The following is an 18,854-nucleotide window of genomic DNA, read 5'->3' on the forward strand; positions in this document are numbered from 1 at the left end:
GTGTGTGTTTGTGTGTATATATACACTGAATAAACCCAGCAAAACCTACAGATCAGTAAAAAGAACCAAAGTTAGTGAGGGACTAAGTAATAACTTGCAGTCATGAACATGCCTATACATCCATGCGTCATCATGGATAGAAGAATAGTATTATGGGAGGCTGAGAGGTTTTAATTAGGGCTCTCTAGAAGTGTGGCCCCATCTAAAAGATTGCCTCTTACAGGTCATTTTCCAGTTGTTCAAGAATTTCCTTCGACTCTCTGGCGTGTAATCCTTCAGCCTTTGCTAGACTCGATCCACTGTTGGGGAGCCCAGTACTAATTAAGCTGCCCCATTTTTTTGCTGGACAACTTGGGTTGCTATAGTGGTCTTTCTAAGTATGAGCTTTACTCAAATGCTGTGAAATGTCCAGGCCTCGCCTTGATCTCAGCTTCTTGAGGGATCTGTATGAGAAAAATCATAGCCCTCCCCCCTCACCTCCTCTCTTTGCTGTGTCCTGGTTCCTGCCTCCAGCCTATACGTAGGGCTCTTTTTGTCTCTGTCTAACCCCTCCCCCTGCCCTGTGTTGGAGGAGGTCATTGAGAGGACATGACCACCAGTTGACCCTCCAGGGGGACAGGGCCATCAGAGGCCCATCACCCCCTCCCCTGTCCTGGGAATGTATGCTCTGCCCACCATTGCCACAGTGGGTGCCATTTTCAAGGACACAGCCGTGAGAGAGAAAGTGTTGTTGAGACCATCTGGACAGTGTATGTGATGAAACCTAGTTAAGGTCTCCGTATACACTTTTAAGAATCTGCGGGTGGGTGCAGAGATCTGCTCACCTGTGGCCGCCCAAGAACCGCCTACGTCAGTTCTTGCTTATGAAACCTGCCACCTCCCAATCCGGAGCGGCTGCCTCTGTCTTCGGTCTCTCCTTGCCCTCTGTGTACTGGGTCCCATTTCTGATTTCACCCAGGAAGCTCCCAAGGTTTTGAACCAACGCCCTGTCATCTTATTTTCCTTTGCTCTATCTTTCTGTTCCCCTCTTCATCATCCCAATTCTTCCTTTTACTCCTTTACATTCCCCATTTCCTTCGCCTTTTTTTTCTGGAAGGTTCTACAAGGTGTTACAGTTTTTGGCCAAACAAGATACACGCCTGTTTTAAGTTCTTGATTTGAGCCATTGTCTGGTAACTCTTGGGGGTCTCAAATTTTGACATTGGTAAAGCAGAGCAATATGATATGACCAATCGATTTTAAGTCCAACGGCTTCATAACTGGGTTGACACAGAGGAAGTTGAACCCTGGCTCAATTTTCCGCGGAAGGGAACGCGGCCGAGAAGCTGTTGCCATGTCTTAGAGCTGGCAGTGCTCATGCCAGCAGCCCTGTTTCCTAGGCCTGCTGTGAGCACTGACTTTGTGACATGGGCAGGCCTCTTGACCTGGGAAAAATGCTTCGCTTCAACCCCCCTTAAAACCTAGACCTTAATTACTGGAAAACAAGAAACAGCCTTTGGATTAAAACCCAGTTTTCCCTTGATGTTAAGGCAGTTATGATGGTGTCCGACTGTGGGCTGGAAGAATACTGTGTTGCTGACGCCCTCTGGTGGCCAGTTTTCAGTATTGCAAAAGGGAAAGAAAAGTCCCTTGAAGCTGGCTGTAACATTGCTAGGGCCGTGCAGATCTCTGGCTGTAGGTGTGACGGTTGAGGATTGATGGTCTTCTTTTTTTTTCTTTTTTTCCCAAAGATTTTTTAATTTTTTTTTCCTTTTTCTCCCCAAAGCCCCCTCGGTACATAGTTGTATATTCTTTGTTGTGGGTCCTTCTTGCTGTGGCATGTGGGACGCTGCCTCAGCATGGTTTGATGAGCAGTGCCATGTCCGCGCCCAGGATTTGAACCAACGAAACACTGGGCTGCCTGCAGCGGAGCGCACAAACTTAACCACTGGGCCACGGGGCCAGGCCCTGATACTCCTCTTTTTGATGTGAGCTTTAGCTGATGAAAATTCATGACATCTTCATCCAGCAAACTGCCCTCTCTCTATTCCCAGCACTAGTAGATGGCTGTTCTTTGTTTTCAGAGCGGGGATTGCTTCATTTGTACATTGCAGGAAGAATGCATTGCATAAGTCGTTTTCCTACTTGAAAAGAATAGTTGAGACAAAAGATTTAAAGATCTCCTGCTAGCATGAGAAGTCAGCCATGTGATAGGTGTTTAGTAAATTACTGAACTGCTACCAAAACGTCCAAATGTCTGGGACCTCTGATTTCAGTCCAATTTTCCTTTTGCTATTTAGTGGGCTAATTTTTTGATTGTGCAATTTTTATGATTATACATTTCTTCTTTAAAGAGAAAGGATACTTTTGTATTACACCTAGAGAGAAACACATTCTCCTTGTTTCAGCTGTAACTGAGGGGCAGGTGGATGTTTCTAGAACTGAGGAGGCAGCGTGGAGCTTCCCAACAGGTGTGTTCTGAATGGGGCCTTCTGAGGTGTTCACCCCTTAGCCCTCGCGACAGCTCTGCTGGGCCTGGCCAGCCCCTCAGCAGCCCCTTCCATTTATCCTGCTGTGCCCAATAAAACCATCATTGTCCTTTGTGCCATGCTGTGAAATGCTGGGAGCCCTGGACAGTGGGTAAGAGTCCAGGGCTCCAGGTGTAAACCACCCGAGTTTGAACACTGCTCACACATCATCTGGCGATGGCTGTGAGGATTAACTGATGCCTGTGCTTGTGGGGACGTGTGGGGACATGTGGGTGGTGGGGGGTAACATAGTAACATCCAGTAAACAGGAGCTATTATTATTGCTGTGCTTTGTTTTAGTTTTTCCTCATTTGGGTTCTATTTTTGCATTTTCCCTCCGGGAAAGAGAAGGCCTTTATGGCATTTCTGCTGGTGTTTTTAATGGCCTTCTTTCCAGTTTCTTCAGAATTTGGTGCACCTTTTGCATATCTTGTGCTTTTCTCTCCTTTTGAGATAGATTTTGTCCCCTCACCTTTCCCCCCTGGGAGCAAAGGGTGGTTGTGAAAGGTGTTTTCGGAGACCAGTTCCTACTTTCAGTTTGTGAGACAGCAGAAATGAAAGAGAGACTAATTTTTAAAGATGCGTTATTTGAATAAGGACTCCGTGGTGAATTGATGGTTTTATTTTTCCATCTTAAGTTTGACTCAGAAAATGCCCCTTAAATTTCATGGTGACCAACCTGGGCAAACCTGGCATGGATGAAGGCATCTGGCTATGTCATTGCTGCCTTCATTGCTGAGATTTTTTTTACTGAGCATACTGTAGTGATCTGATTTTAAAAAAATCTATTTTTCTTTCTAGAGTAAGATAAGATCTGACTTTCAATTGTTTGATTTCTTGCTGTTGTTTCCCCACACTTATTTTGTTCCATATTATAAAAATTTTATTTTGAGAAGAAATTAAAAGCTGCAGAGGGCATCATTCATCCTTCTCTGATCAATGCTCCAGATTAGGTGTGTTCAGCAATTCAATTCTTAGTAATAATGCCGCGGCAAATATTCTGGTGCCTAAATCTGTGTGTACAACTTTCTTTTTTCTTTCTTCGCAAGTCATTTATCTAAATGGGTTGGCTGTTGTCTGTCATGTGATCCGAGCATTTCAAGACTCTCGTTGCGGAATCGCCACTTCACTCTTGAGAAAGTCTTCTCTCTTTCCGTCACCCCTCCGTGGCGGATAAGCGGTCCACTTTCCATTTTTCACCTACTCTGTGTGTAGATGATCTTTGTTCATTTGATAGAGGAAAAGTATCGTCTTGTTTTTGTTTTAATTGTACTAATAAGCTTGGACCCTTAGGGGTGTTTGGATGTGCGCTATCTGCTTCTCCATCGTGCACAGCCTATTCCATCCTTCGCTGTGACTCCTTCTTCTGGTTCCTGGATATGTTCACATACATTTTTCTAATTTGTCATTTGCTTTCTAATTTTGTTTCTAAAGTTTTTGTTGCAAAAATCTTTTCAAGTCTTACGATCCTATTCTGGACAGTTTCTTCCTTTGCTTTCGTACCTAGAAAGGCCTTCTCTTTCTCTCCTGAGGGAGATACATATTGACCTATTTTGCTTCCCTTTTCTGTCTGGTTTTCCATTGTTCATTTATCTCTTTGATCTGTCTCAAGCTTATTTTGATTTCTGGCTGGGAGTAGAAACTTAGTTTTACTTTTTGTCAAATGGCTATTTAATTAGCTAGGACTAAATACTGCATTCCTTTCCCTAATGATTAGATTGCCACTTTTTAATTGGGTGTTGAAATGCAATGCATGTTGCTTCTTGTCTGCTCCTCGGATTTCTCTTTGATTCCTACTGCTGTGTCCTTTTATCCAGGCGCCAGCACCACACTGTAGGGGAACATCATAGTACTTTTTATTTTGCAAAAATTGGGGTTGGCTCCACAGTGCAGTACCTTCTCTGAACACCAGATGGCATGCGATCCTTGGTATGCCTGTGCAGGAGCAACAGAAATACATTTGGCCAGTGTATTAGAAAGAATGCCATTCAAGAACAAACCTGAACCTTTCAAAGATGCACACACCCATCCTGAAGCCCAGGTAGCCCATGGTTTTCCTGTACTTGTTGGGTTTTGCCGAGGTCCTGCAGCAAGCAGGTGGAGCAGAGTTCTGAAACCTGTTTCTGTTCATTCCTTTCCCGCTTTGATACAGATTATCTTCAGCGGCCCATGTTTGTCCTAACAGCCTTCAATGTATTCCCACAGCTAAGCTCTTTCCTCGGGAGATGTTTGTGGTTGGGTTTTGTTTGCATACTCATGGGTTGATTATAGAGCTCTTCTGCTCTGTAGACTCAGTTACCTGTTCTTTCAGTGGGATCGCATCCCAATTCCTGTGAAGTACCCTGGCACAGAACTGGCATGTTTCCTATGTCTGCTGCATGTAACAGATGGCCTTTCACCCAGCCGAGGAGCACTGACTTGAACTTAATCAAGCATGTCTTCCATTAGGTTGGATGGGACATCTCTATAGCGAGGGGTTTGATCATGGTCATTTCTGTACCAATGTAATCCGTGCAGCATTGCGTGCTGTGTTGCCAGTGGTTTTTCTGCTTCACTTCCTTGTCTGTGATGTCGATATGGTGTGTTCTGCTTGAGGGTGTGTGCATGTTTTCTCTAGAGGGTGAAACAGAGGGTGTGTCTGTGTATTTCTACGTGTCCTTGATTTACTCGTAGTTTTATTTTGATTTCAGCTATGGCATTGGGCGGTTAGTTCTGTCATGTCATCACACCTCAGATATTCTCGTGCTGAATTGAAGGCAGGGAGCATGACATGCAATGCAATGGTGAAGGGTATTGTTCCAGAGGCTATCACCATGTAACAAATTACGTCAAAACTCGGTAAGCCAAAACAACCAGATGTTCTTAAATTCTGGGAGTGTGAATTTGGACAAGGCACAAGCGACTTGTCTTTGCAACATATTGCCTGAGGCCTCAGCTGGGAAGACTCGAAGGAGGGCTAGTGGGACTAATCATCTGAAGACCTGAAGGCCAGTTTGCCTGTGTGTTGGGTGCCTGGCTGGGCTGACGGGAAGACAAGGACTGTTTCACTAAGGCCTTGTCATGCAACATGGCTTACTCACAGCCTGGCAGCCTCAGAGTTGTCACCCTTCTTACGTGGCAGCTCAGGGCACAAGGAATGAAGGTCCAGGGCACAAAGCAGGAGCTGTGGTCGCCTTTTATGGCACAGTCTTGGAAGGAACACCGTGTCACTTCCACCACACTGCACTGACGAAAGCAGTCACCCCGATTCAGGGGAACAGGATAGGCGTCCTGCTTCTTGATGAAAGGGGCATCAACCTTTGGGGGTTATGATTTAAGATTGCTCTAGTTCTGAAGGCTTTCAAGTGAAACGGATCTGTGTCTGAGGCTTGGCTCTGGGAATGCACTAACTTTCCTCATCCCTAACACAGCAATGTACATGGTGCTTGTCCCGTACGATTTTTGGAGGATTAAATGAGATCATGCCCATTGATCACGACTAAATTTCAGTCATTTTTTCCCTTTTCTGTAAACACCAGTGTCCATTTCCTTAGACTTAGATTTATGCTTAAACAATAGCTTGGGCTGGGGACATTTTTAGTATTTTTTTGATAGAAAGGAGAATGTTAAATATTAATAATTGCAAGTTCTTTGCGATGTGGATTTCTGGAACACCGAGAGCTGACATTGTATAGATCTGGTAGGTTTCACCCTTTACAAGAGACTCCGGGCGGCAGCGTTCATTGGCTATCTGGCTTCCTCTTGTCTTATTTCCTTTTTTCCCCCTAACTCTTTCTAGTCTCTTTTTTTTTTTTGAGGAAGATTAGCCCTGAACTAACATCTGCTGCCAACCCTCCTCTTTTTGCTGAGGAAGGCTGGCCCTGAGCTAACATCCATGCCCATCTTCCTCTACTTTATATGTGGGATGCCTACCACAGCATGGCTTGTGAAGCGATGCCATGTCTGCACCCGGGATCCGAACCGGCGAACCCCAGGCCACCGAAGCGGAACATTCACACTTAACCACTGCGCCACTGGGCTGGCCCCTCTAGTCTTTTTATCCTACTGCATCCTAGCCACTGCCTCTCCTCTCCTTCTTGTCACGTTGTCATGCCTTCTTCTAACTTAACCTGGGCACTTCCTTTCTGGTGTTCCAGAGACAACCATGCATAATGACTCTAGGCAGAAGTTCACACCCCTGTGTGCCTCTGATCGCTTCATGAAGAATAGGGGTGCAGACCCCTTCTCTTAATGACCACTTCACCAAAAGCCAATTTGTTCAATAATCTATTCACCAAATGGCTTATTCATTGAATTTACTGAATTTAGCAATATATTGACAATGTTTTCCTTTCATCTGTTTATAAATTTATAGCTATTTATGTTTCGAAAGTTATTGCGTGAGAGCTTTTAAGAACTGCTTTGGAAGTCTCTGGGTTATATTAGTTAATTGGTTATGAAGATAAAACAAAAACAGCATTTTAAATAATATTTCATTTGTCTCAGGCCAAAAAAAAAAATACAGAAGATACTGGACATGTGATAGCCTAGGATGCAGAGCCCAGAAAGGGGAGAGTAAGGACAGAAAAGCAGAGGATATTAGGAGGAAGACGGGTGGGGAGGGGGCTGAGAGGAGGAGAAGATACGGGTGTGTGGGGCGGGGGTTGGTGGAGCTGCAGGAACTTTAGGGAGGCCCCAGGGGGACCTCACTCCCCACAGCTCCCTATGTCCCATTATTTATTCCATACAACCTTTATAAATAGTTCAAATAAACAAGTTTTGTAAAACTTTATAAATAGTTCAAATTAACAAGTTTGGGTAAAATTGGTAATTTCACATCGTTCATCTCGCTGAAAGTCGGTCATTGGAAATTCTTTCAGAAACTGGATTTTGGTAAATTGCTTGGAGCTATTACATCTCAGCGTCTACTTGTGGGCAGGCCTTGCTCAAGATGCTACTGGGGTGTTACACATGGTGGGCTCCCTTAGAGGAGGGAAGTCAGTCATACTCGGGGGGGAAAGTTCTGGAATAGTTCAACCGGGATGTGCTAAATGGCAAAACACAGTCAGCAAGGCTGTTAAGGAGGAAACTGTTCTTTTATGGTTGGTAATAAAAGAACAGCTCCAAGAAGCATGCAGCTGCCATATGCGGAAGGACGGGTGAACCTGCGAATGCGCATGTTCCCTTCATTTTAGTGGATAAAACCTGGCTTGGAATTCTGCTAGATTTGAACCTACTGTTATCTTAAGTAATGTGGATTTTGCTCTACAAAAGAAAAGTTGTTTCTTCTTTCCCATGTGACTGTGGAAAAATGCCCTCTGAATTTCCATCATGCCCATTATGATTTCTGAAGAGGTCAGTGAGAAATGCGTAGAAATGCGGCCCTGGGACGCAACTTGATCTGGAAATCTCAGTTTAACTGCTAGAGGGCAGCAGCAGCTGTTCAGAAATCTTCCCTCGCCTTTTTTTCTGGAAATAGGTCTGGCTCTTTTATTTTAGCCAGCCTCAAAGAAAGTCTGAACTCGTGGATCCCGGATAAAAACAGCTCAGGTTTAGTTATTTTTCTGGCAAAAAGAAGAGATTCTAAATATGTGTATATATTGAGAAGATTCTAAATGTGTGTATATAAAGACAGTGGTCACTTAGTACCCTTAAGCCAGAGGATAAGCATGAAGTCAAATTTATACCTTTCAAATGTTTCCAAATGCTGTCTATGCAGGAGGAATTTATCTATGTGTAGATCACTTTCCCTAAACACTTGATAAATAATTGTTGACTTGAATCTGAACTCTTAAGATCTCCTGACAAAAATTATCAGATATTACAAAATGTAAACTTAGTGTAAAAATACAGAGATAGTTTCCTTTCATGACCAAACAACTACTCTGAGAAATGCATTTAATTAGGCAACTTTTCTAGCGTAAGATGACCTTTCTTTTGGAGAGAGTGTATGGTTAAAGTTTTTAACTTGGCAAAAGAGTTTCGCTGATAGCAAATAAGTAGGTTTTGCCTACAAATACTGCTTTTGTATTCAGTGCAGTGGATTTTTAGTTCAAATTAGGAATGGTGTTTTTTACCCTACGTCATACAGTAAGTTTTCATATATATGCACAGATATACAGATAAATGACCATTAAACTGATTAGTACAAATATATTTATGGGCATGGAAGGAGGCTAATAGGTTATTGGCTGAAGAAGGCAGGTAAAAAATACAACATGAAGGCTGATTTCCTTTTTGTGAAAAGTGTGTGTGTGTGACTGTGTGTGTGTGTGTAAAGTGTAAGTATGTATCAACATATTAAGCTTTTCTAGCTGGTGGTAATTTTCCTTCTTTTTTTTTAAGTGCATCTTGACTTTGTACTTTTCCTGCTATGGTCATGAGATGTTATATTAGAAAAAGCAAAGAGAAGTTGTTTGTAATTCAAGCTTCATTACAGATTTATCTTATTTTCATATTAGAATGGTTCTTGAGCCGGTCAATGTGGTATTGTCAATTCTATTTACCACTTCTGTTGGTACTCCCCATTTTTTCCATCACACTCTCAATGTGGTAGCTGCTCCTCAAAGTGATAAATGAAATACCAAGAGGAGAACAAAATCTTCAAATAATATGGTTCTTGATGACTCTCCCGATGATAGATTTGAGTTGTCTTATGTCCTTCTCAGGGAGCTGCCTGTTATTTTCATCAGACTATATCTTCAAAGTGCTCTGAAACCCTCCGTGAATAACCCTAGGATGGTAGGTGGGGTGGTAGCCAGGACTCATGAATATGTAGTGATTTTTAGCTTTTATAAATCCCTTTCCTTCCAGGACAGCTCAGATTGCTTCGTGAAAAATTTCCCAAACCACTTGGGATCCTGGTGGATGTGTATAAGATGAGGAATTTTCTATTCAATTTATGAACAGAGAAGGTGATGTAAATTTCAGCCTTTAGAGATGACAATAGAAGAGACATTCTAGAGGCAAATTATCAGTACCTGTTATCTTGGACAGCTAAAGTTAAGTAAATGAATATTTAATTAGTACTACATATGTTGGTATACACTCTCCACTTTTAACTTAATTAAGTAGTAATACTAAAAATAGTAGCACTTACTATGGGACTTTCTCAGGAAGTGTCTGCAGGCTGCTATCGTTAAAGAATTCATTCAGTTCTCAACATAATCCTATGAGGTTGGTGTTTTTCCATCTTACGGGTGAAGACAGTAAAACATAAGGAAATGAGCAAGTTGCCCAACGTGATAGAGTTACCAGAATGAAGGTATGGGATTTGAATCCAATATGTCCATCTTACTTTAAAATTTATTCATTCATCTATCACATATTTCTAATACCTCTATCCTGCGTGTTTGGCAATCCTGGGCATGAATCTTACCTTCCAGAGCTTTGATTTGGAGGAGTTTCATATTATATTCATCGGTGCTCCAAGTAAAATGTTTTCTAGACTGAAATAATTTTATGAAATACAGAGTAGAAAAGTTTTAAGCTGTTTTTATTGTTGTCATTGTTTGTCTTTAATGCACTACTTGGCAGAGTTGAATATTTTATTCTGTATTGTGGAGTTCCAAGTGAGGAAATAGCAAACGGCTTTTCCCAATGGTTTGATGACATACCTCCTTTAGTCCATGGAGCATCTCGCGAGATGAGCGTTCCATGGCTAATGCCTTGTGAAGCCCTGGATTGGTACCTCTTATGGTCTAGGTGCAGCTTTCCCCTCATTGCTCAATGCCCTGGTGCCGTATTATCTCAACTACCAGGTTTTTTTTTTGCTTTAGCCTTTTTCTTCTTCCTCCTGAATTATAAGCTGCTGCCAGATTTATATTTCTAGAGGTTGGCTCTGATCATTTTACTCTCCTGCTCATAAGTAAACCTGAATTGCCTTCCCTTCTCCCATGAAAATAATTCCAGATGGACCAAAGGCTTATGTGTAAAAACTGAAAAACTACACAATCAGTGGAAAGAAACATAGCTGAACTAATTTAAAATATTTTAGTGAGAAAACTCCTTCTAAGCAAAATGTTAAACTACAAAGCCATAAATAAAACTTTGGTAAATTTGACTAAATAAAGATGAAAATAACTTATTGCAAGAAATAACGCGTTTAAACAAGTTATGACAAGATTTATAGCCAGTGGCTGATTTCCATAATTAAGGACTCCTTCAAATCCATAAGCAGATGACAAACCATGAGCCCATAGAAAAAGGGGCAAATGATATGAACAAGAATTTCCATAATAAAGAAATACAAATGTAGGTCACTAAAATATGAAAGATCCTAAGCTTTACTCAAAACGTTAAAGATAGAGGAAAATGGAAATAGCCTTTTTTCACCAGCCATTGGTTTACAATAAAGGTTTATAGCATCCAGTGTTGGTGAGCACGTAAAGAAATAAATACAGGGGCTGGCCCGGTGGCACGGTGGTTAAGTTTGCACATTCCGCTTCTCGGTGGCCCGGGGTTCGCTGGTTTGGATCCCGGGTGCGGACATGGCACCACTTGGCATGCCATGCTGTGGTAGGCATCCCACGTATAAAGTAGAGGCAGATGGGCATGGATGTTAGCTCAGGGCCAGTCTGCCTCAGCAAAAAGAGGAGGATTGGCAGTAGTTAGCTCAGGGCTAATCTTCCTCAAGAGAAAAAAAAACAAGAAAGAAAGAAATACAAAACATATACTCTTAGTGGGAGTGTAAATTTGACCGACTTTGGAGGAACAGTTTGATACTGTCTCTCAGAACCAGAAAAGGTACAAATTCCTTTGCCTAGCAGTTCCAACATTAAAAATTTGTTTTAAATGTAATCGGTTATGAACTCCAAGATAGTCATGCAAAGATGCTTATTCTAGTATTGTTTATACTAGTAAAATAAAATTGGAAGTGACGTGAATGTCCATTACTTGGTGACTAGTTACATCAATTAAGCTAAAACAACACAATGAAAATTGAAGCAGTGAAAAAAAAATAAAAACCTGCTGGCTCTGTATTGCTTGTATGGACAGAGCTCCGAGATAAATCAGTTGTGTAAGCATGAAGTCCAGTGCATGTAATATGATTACTTTCAAGTTAAAAACAATTCTTGTATCTTTTTCCTATAAAACACCCAAGAAACCTTTGAGGAATGCGAATGAGGAAAGGTTAAAAGGGTAGAGATTTTACTTTTCATTTCATACCTTTCAGCATTGCGTGCATGTCTTACATTTGTTAAAAAATAAAAATGAGAGAACAGGAAGAACAAAAACCACCCTATATTTCTTACAGAACAAAACTAAAATCATTTTGATATTTTAGCGCACTTCTGCCTCAGACTCAAAAACCTGCCTTTTAAACTTTATTTCTCATTATGTTTTTTTTCCCCTTAATTTCTGGATAAATTGAAATGCTTGCTTGGCACCACACAAATTGAGTCCTTTTGGTCCCCTTCACTTCCCACCCTTTCAGTGCCAGTTCCTCCTGCTGAATGGCCTCAGTCCCTCTCCGCATGTTCAGATCCACCCATTTTCAACTCCCATCCCCTTTATTTCAGTGTCCACTGATACACCAGCTAGAATTGCGCTCTCTCCCACGTGTGAACTAGCATAACCCCTAAGTTCAGTTCTATTTTGACACTTACCTCTTAGACCTTGCCTTATCTTTACGGTGTGCCTGCTGCCCGCCAGGCGCAGAAGAAAAGGATCTGGGATTGATTTTCTTTTGTAACACCCCACGGTGCCTAACATGGAGCCAGTCTCTGAAGTGACCTGTGTTTGTGGCCTGTGAGCAATGTTAGCAGGCCTGACAGGTACAGAGTCAAGAGAGACTTGACAGTCCATAGTGTCATTGAGCATGAGCAGAAATAAGAACTGGCACACGTGTTGTCAGGAGTGTAAATTGGGGCAGCATTTTTGGAGGACCAATGAATGCCTGTTCATCTCTCTCAGCATCCATAGACCCACAGTATATTTTGAATGGAGCAGAAAAATCCAGCCATTGATGCTTAAGCCTTGATATTCTAAATGTGAGGTTATGTGACTCCATGGGGTCCCACATGGCAGAATTGGTGGCAGCCCCAGGATGAAGGCGCCATCTTTCGCCTCCTAGCTTCATTCTCCTCCCCAAGTACCACCCTACCTCTTTATTCCAAACAGCCTCATTGTTTACGAAACTCCCAGTGAAAAAGGTTAAAGTCCACCCATTCAGGTGTCATCTCATCATTTGTCTAATCTGGGAGTTGCATTCCTGAGCCGCTGACCCCTTTTCAGAACCTGCCTAGTTGAGATGTCACTTCCCTGACAGTGAGACACTTCGGCTCGGAGAGAAAAATCACAATGTACTCCCCCTTTCTCAAATTTTCCCTAACAATTAACGCCGCACTAACTTGACACCCTCTTTCCTTGTTTGGCTTTGTAAACCCTGGTCCCTTTTTCTATTAATTCCAGACATTAATATTTTCTTTCACGCAACTGCCGCCATTCACCCATGAAACAGTTTGAACATTATGTAGCTGTCAAGATGCCTGGGGATTACCCAGTATGCTTTGCCTGTGAGAAAGTGACACCACCGAGGCCTAGTTTTGAGATGTTTATTTTGAGAGTACGCTGACAAGCATGAAGGGCTGATCCCAGAGTGGCAATTTCATTTAATTAAAGGCCTCTTTTTATTATAGTTTTTCCCCTACATTTTTTTTTTTTCAGATATATATCAGAATGATTGTTAACGTCTGACTTGCCAGAGGTGTTCTCTTGTACTATAAAAGGGGGGTGTGGGCAGACTGCTCACTCACTAGTGAGTATTCCACGGAATGGCTGGGAATGCACTCATTTTTACTATCCTACTCAGAACTGCCGCTCCACATGGCCTGTGTGTGAGTGTGTGTGTGTGTGTGTGTCCACGTTTAAAATAAAGACAGCTGGGCTTCTGCCCCTGTGTTGCCGAACTTAAAATGTGAGTCAAAGACATGCATAGGTATATATGTAGTTGAATTTCTTTGTTTTAAAGTTAGTAGCCTTCCAGTACTAGAAGGCTAACTTATCAAAATTATATACCTTGGTTCATCTATTAAGATTTTTAAACAATGTGTATTATCTTGCTCTATAGTGATGTTATTTTCAGTTGAAATAGTTGGGAAATGTATTGCATTCATTTTTAGTCATTTTTAGTGCAGTGAAATGGGAACATAAAAAGCAGGAAGAAAAATAAAAAACTGAAGTAATTAATGATGGGTTTTAACGATTTGGTAAATGTGTGTGACGGAATAGCCTAATTAATTTTTGAGGCAATATTCTTAGACTATATGCGCTTTTTTTTAACATCAGGAATTCATGTCAATAAATATACGGGGGCCTAGGTTGGGCACTGTCCCAGGCACCTGGGCTATATTAGTGAACAAAACAGACTGTTGGTCTTTGTACACTTATTCATAGTTGTAAGTTCCACAATTAGTTATAACATCAAAACTTCCTATATTAGGTTTTTTTCTTTCCTTGTGGCATTATCAGCTGACCTTCATTAAACTCCTCACTGTTCATTCGTCTGTGCCTTCTTTATTCATCATTCGCTGGGTATTAATGCACAAGTATGTCCCAAGTGTGCTGGCACACTTGCATGCGTGTAACACACATGCACAACACATAATTTGTCTGTTACATTTGCCGGCTTTTCTGCTTTTTCTCATTGATCTGAAAAGTGTGCAGGAGGGTCCATCATCAGCCCTTCTTTCTGCTCTGGATATAGTGGCTAGAGGGACATTATTCATTCTTTTTGGCCTCTGTTTCAAAGCTCCCCAGGAGGAGAGGGGCGGGTCAGGGGTGTCGCCCCGAGGCCAGCTGAGGGCCTGGCTGGTGTGGCATTCAGCTGGCCGGGGTGAAACAATGTTTGCTGCTTTGCTGCAGGTGCGGGAGGCAGCGATGAATGGCAACTTTGTCGATTTAATCTCTACGCCCCCCGTTCTGGTCTTAGTCCCGTCGCCCCATCTTTTGAGTCAGTGGTTCCAGAGATTGATTTATTTATTATGATTATATTCTCAAGTTCAGGGTTCTGTTGAGTCAGCCATCTGGCCAAATGTTTGAAAACGGTTTCTTTCCCTTTTCACTGAGTCACTGCCATTCTTCAGAGGGGTGGGCTTCTCCCCAGGACTCCTGACACCGTCGGCTGGTGCCGGTGGATTTTATTTCTTGAATTTTTGTGAGCAGTGTGGTGATGACAAACCCACAATGAAACAAAACCGAAACAGCTCAAGGAGCCCGTTTATATTCCACCACTAAAGGCAGAGAAGAATCAGTCATTTACCCCAAATTGTTTCATTTCTCTCTCCTCTCCACCTCTGGAGCCTTCAGTCTCCGCACAGGGAGACGTTTGTTCTGGGTGTGCTCAGTGAATGCTTTGAGCCTTAGGGAGTGTGGAAAGAATCTTTACTTAATGGAGATCCTAGGCTTTTACGTATATTTTTAAAACCTTCCTTGCTCTTGTTTTCTTTTAAAGGCACAAGCGATCCCTATGTGAAATTTAAGCTGAATGGGAAGACACTGTACAAAAGTAAAGTCATATATAAGAACTTGAACCCGGTTTGGGATGAAATAGTTGTATTACCAATACAGAGCCTTGACCAAAAGCTACGTGTGAAGGTAATTCCAGGCGGTTTTCAAATCCGCTCCTTTATTAAAAATGTTTATGTCTCTGCCATCTTTGCCCTCTTAAAAGTCAGCCTCCCCCAAACCCTTATATGATTCTTAAGCAGTGGGTTAAAATATTAGTAGGGAAGGAATTCTTTATACCCTTCGTTGAAACTGTATGTTTTCTCTCGGATCAGTGATATATACTCTACCAAAAAATCAGACTGAAAGGAAGAGCTTCATTGATAGTATTGAAACTTACCAAATGCGGGAGAATTATTGCTGCTCATGCAGTGGTGACGAGTACCACAGCCTTTCTCATTAGAAATAACTTTATACTTAATAGAGCTTTAAGCTACCGGTTGGAAGCATCAATTGCTCTAACATCTGGGTTAAAACTGCATGAGTTGAGTGCAGGATGGGATCGCTATAGAATATTTAGCAAATTTCTATTTAATTGGCAGATCTGCTCACCGTGGAAAATAATAAATTTTAATGAGAGACCATTTAAACTACAGAGAGTGGTCCATTGTGCGTAACATTTTAATGCATATGCAGACTGCCTTAAAAGTATTTTCTGCTGTTTTTTTTGGCTGTGGTAGGCAAAATGGGCAAGTCTGAATAATTTTGTTCTCTTGATCGACTTGGCTGTATTCTTCTTTAACTGTACTGTGCAAATTATTTTTAGATCTAGAAGACCGAATTCAAAATTCTCAGCCTATTGCATTTGTTGATAATTTGGTAAACTTAGTTGGTTCACCATATTAATGTGTGTTACTGGTCTCTTCCCCTTTGTAGGTATATGATCGAGACTTAACTACGTCTGATTTCATGGGTTCTGCATTTGTCCTTCTCAGTGATCTTGAGCTTAATAGGTATTGTCTTTTTACTTTCCAACTGTTATTAGTGAATTTTACAGGGAAGATAAGGTAATGTTAAATGGTATTTGTGTAGATCAAATGACAGAAGAAATCTGAATAAATGAAAGAGTGCGTTAAAATGTGAATTTTTCTCTGATTTTTGCTTTTTAGCTCCCGCTTTTATCAGTCAGATATTAAATCTTCCTTTGTGTTTAAAATGTGTATTGGATTGTACACATTCATTTGTTAATATTCAGGTTCATTAGCCTACCTAACCTGAAATTAAAACAAGTATTTGAATTTTGCTTGGGCAGCAGAGAGGAACAATAACCAGCTGTTGAATGAGGCAATACCAAACAGTTTCAATACCCTGAAGGTGGTTGGTTTATTTTCACTGAATTTGGTATTTTCACTGAATTTGGTGCTTTTTGAACTTGTGTCTGACGCTTATTCAGAGGCAGGGGCCTTTCTCCATAAGCTCCCAATGCATTGTAAGACTATATAGTATGGCGAACCTTATTGGTTACTTTTTGCTTGTAGAACGACTGAACATATTTTAAAACTGGAAGATCCAAACAGTTTAGAAGATGACATGGGAGTGATCGTGTTAAATCTGAACCTAGTAGTAAAACAGGGTGATTTCAAGAGACATGTAAGTGTGACCTTTTTGTCCTTTTGTAAATCCTTCATTGTAATTGTCCTTTGGTTACTGGACTCCTGGATAACTAATATTTTTGTAATTATTTTTGGGGGGGAAACAGATAATTTTATAAAGACTTAAAGTACCTATCTGTGGTTATATACATCCTTTCTCTTGGAACTCTGGAAAGAAAATCCATTAAGGAATTATCTCTGTTTTGGCTAGGAATGTAGATAGTATTGCTTCTATTAAAATGTATGTCCTGCTTGTGTTTTGCTTGTAACATCGTCTGAAATATACTTTCAGTCGGTGTTGAATTTTCCATTTGCTATTTTCTCAGGTACTAGGTGACTTAGGCATTATTCAGTTATGAAAAGCAGTTCCCCGGGTTTAATTATTGCATCATACGTCATTAAGGTGATCATGTGTACATTCACAGCATTCCAGTCTCTTCTTGTTTTTTCTTTTAGCTACCAATCTATTGAGAGTACTTTTGGGAAGATGCAAATTTTAATATTCTCTGGTCTATTACATGGAAATTTCTAGTTAGTGCACTACATGTTGAAGATGTTGAGACTATCAAAAAAACGTTGGCTTTTGTGACAATATGATTGGGACTGTGTCTTATGAGCAAACACGTGAATACAAATCAGAATCTTATTTTGTATTCAAGGATTACACCTTATCATTCCAAGAATTAAAATAATAACATAAAGCATCTTTGTTTATAACTTATTTGAAAGGTATTCTTAAAGCCAACTAAAATACCTACTTAAAAAATTGAAGCATGTTTAGAATCTGGTATGAAAATCTGAAGCCTGTTTATAAATTAGGCCTCCAATAATACAGCTTGAACTCAGTCAGTGGGAACAATGAGAATATTCTTCACGTTGACGTCACCTTGGCTTTTAGTTGTAAACTGACTTTCATGATGAAAATCATGACTGGTTTACTGGTAAACTCACAGAAGATAGCTTAAAGAATTGGGAAAGCTGCACGGTGACTTTTCAGTTGCCAGAGGGTCAACTAAATAACTGCTATTTTTAGTTTTAATTCTCTACTTATGAGCATTTACTTGACCATAACTACAAAAAAAAAAACTCCATTTACCAATTTTTTAAGAAGTGGCGCTGTTAAAACTGGAGACCTCAAGAAAGCAGGTATTTTGATGTTAAAATGCCTTAAATTGGTGTTGAAAATAAACTTTTTTCTATCCAGCATAATGAAGGAGAGGTTTTCCTTAGCTTCTCTTAGTCTTGACAGTATGGCAGCATCAATGAGTACAGTAGGTGACCAGCTCCCTGAGCTGATGCCAGGTTAAAATAACCTGCAATGTAAATAGGTATCATTTGCCACATGGTTGAGCAATTGCCAGCTGATACGTTCTGGAAATTTCTTACATATGTAAGTGAGGTTTATAAAGTTGGATAATTTCCTCATGAAAATAGCTGTCTGTTTAAGCTGCATGCTACCTGCATATTTATTCCCCTTGCGAATTTTTCTGTAGGATATTGGAATATGTTTGGCAGTAATATTGCCACTTAAAATATATTTACGTATTGCCAGAATTTGGAGTTTTAAAATAATGCCGTTTTAGTTAAAATTTCTTTCGAATTGCAGAGCAATTAATACTAGATGCAGTTTGAGTTTATTTTTGTAAAACATCACAGAGAGTATCTTTTCCAAGTCCTTAAAGTAGCCACACTTGTCATCTTTTTCAGTTTGGTCCTTCTTTCCTCTGACTCCCCCACCTCCTGTTTTTGAGAGTGTGTCAGGCTGTATATCTGCTTGCTCATGTGCTTTCTTATTTTCTTTGTTCTTTGCTTGTCCGGCAAAGGTCTAGTGGATGATACGTTTATTTTCTATATATTTTATGGGGTATTATAATATAGAAAAACCTGCCTGCTCTCATTTGTTCTGATTGGTAGTTTTGTTTTTCTATTTATATTCTTGACCCAAGTATCCCTGAGCAAGGAAGAATTTATCCTGGGTCGTGTGGGGTTATTCAGCTTCTGGTGCATATTAGGGGCCCTTCCGATAGCGTAGATATCAGGAAACGTTTGTCCTTTTCATTGAGTTTAATATTTAAAGGCATCCCTATATTGGGTTTTTAAATGGGAATAGGTAACATTGAAGACTGGGAAGACAATAGATAATTTGATTGGGAATAATGTGTTTATAAATTCCCATTTTAATTTGTGTGATGAAAAGATTTCAGTTTGAATTCTCAGTTCTGTACCCAGATTTCTTCCTGTCGTCATTGAGGCAGTCTTTGTCGTTTTC

The 18,854-nt window shown here is 40.7% G+C and overlaps 1 protein-coding gene across 7 annotated transcripts in view; it reads left to right on the top strand.

The window, feature by feature from the left end:
* Positions 1 to 18,854, top strand: part of MCTP2 (multiple C2 and transmembrane domain containing 2) — a 223,110-nt gene that overhangs the window by 65,170 nt on the left and 139,086 nt on the right. For all 7 annotated transcript variants that reach the window (XM_001488295.5, XM_005602819.4, XM_070267404.1 and 4 more), the window contains exons 5-7: positions 14,941 to 15,083; positions 15,870 to 15,946; positions 16,472 to 16,583. In XM_001488295.5, coding sequence (XP_001488345.3) covers positions 14,941 to 15,083; positions 15,870 to 15,946; positions 16,472 to 16,583 — 332 coding nt within the window. The remainder of the gene's footprint in view (positions 1 to 14,940; positions 15,084 to 15,869; positions 15,947 to 16,471; positions 16,584 to 18,854) is intronic.

The sequence above is a fragment of the Equus caballus genome, chromosome 1, assembly GCF_041296265.1.
Source record: "Equus caballus isolate H_3958 breed thoroughbred chromosome 1, TB-T2T, whole genome shotgun sequence".
NCBI classification, from domain to species: domain Eukaryota; kingdom Metazoa; phylum Chordata; class Mammalia; order Perissodactyla; family Equidae; genus Equus; species Equus caballus.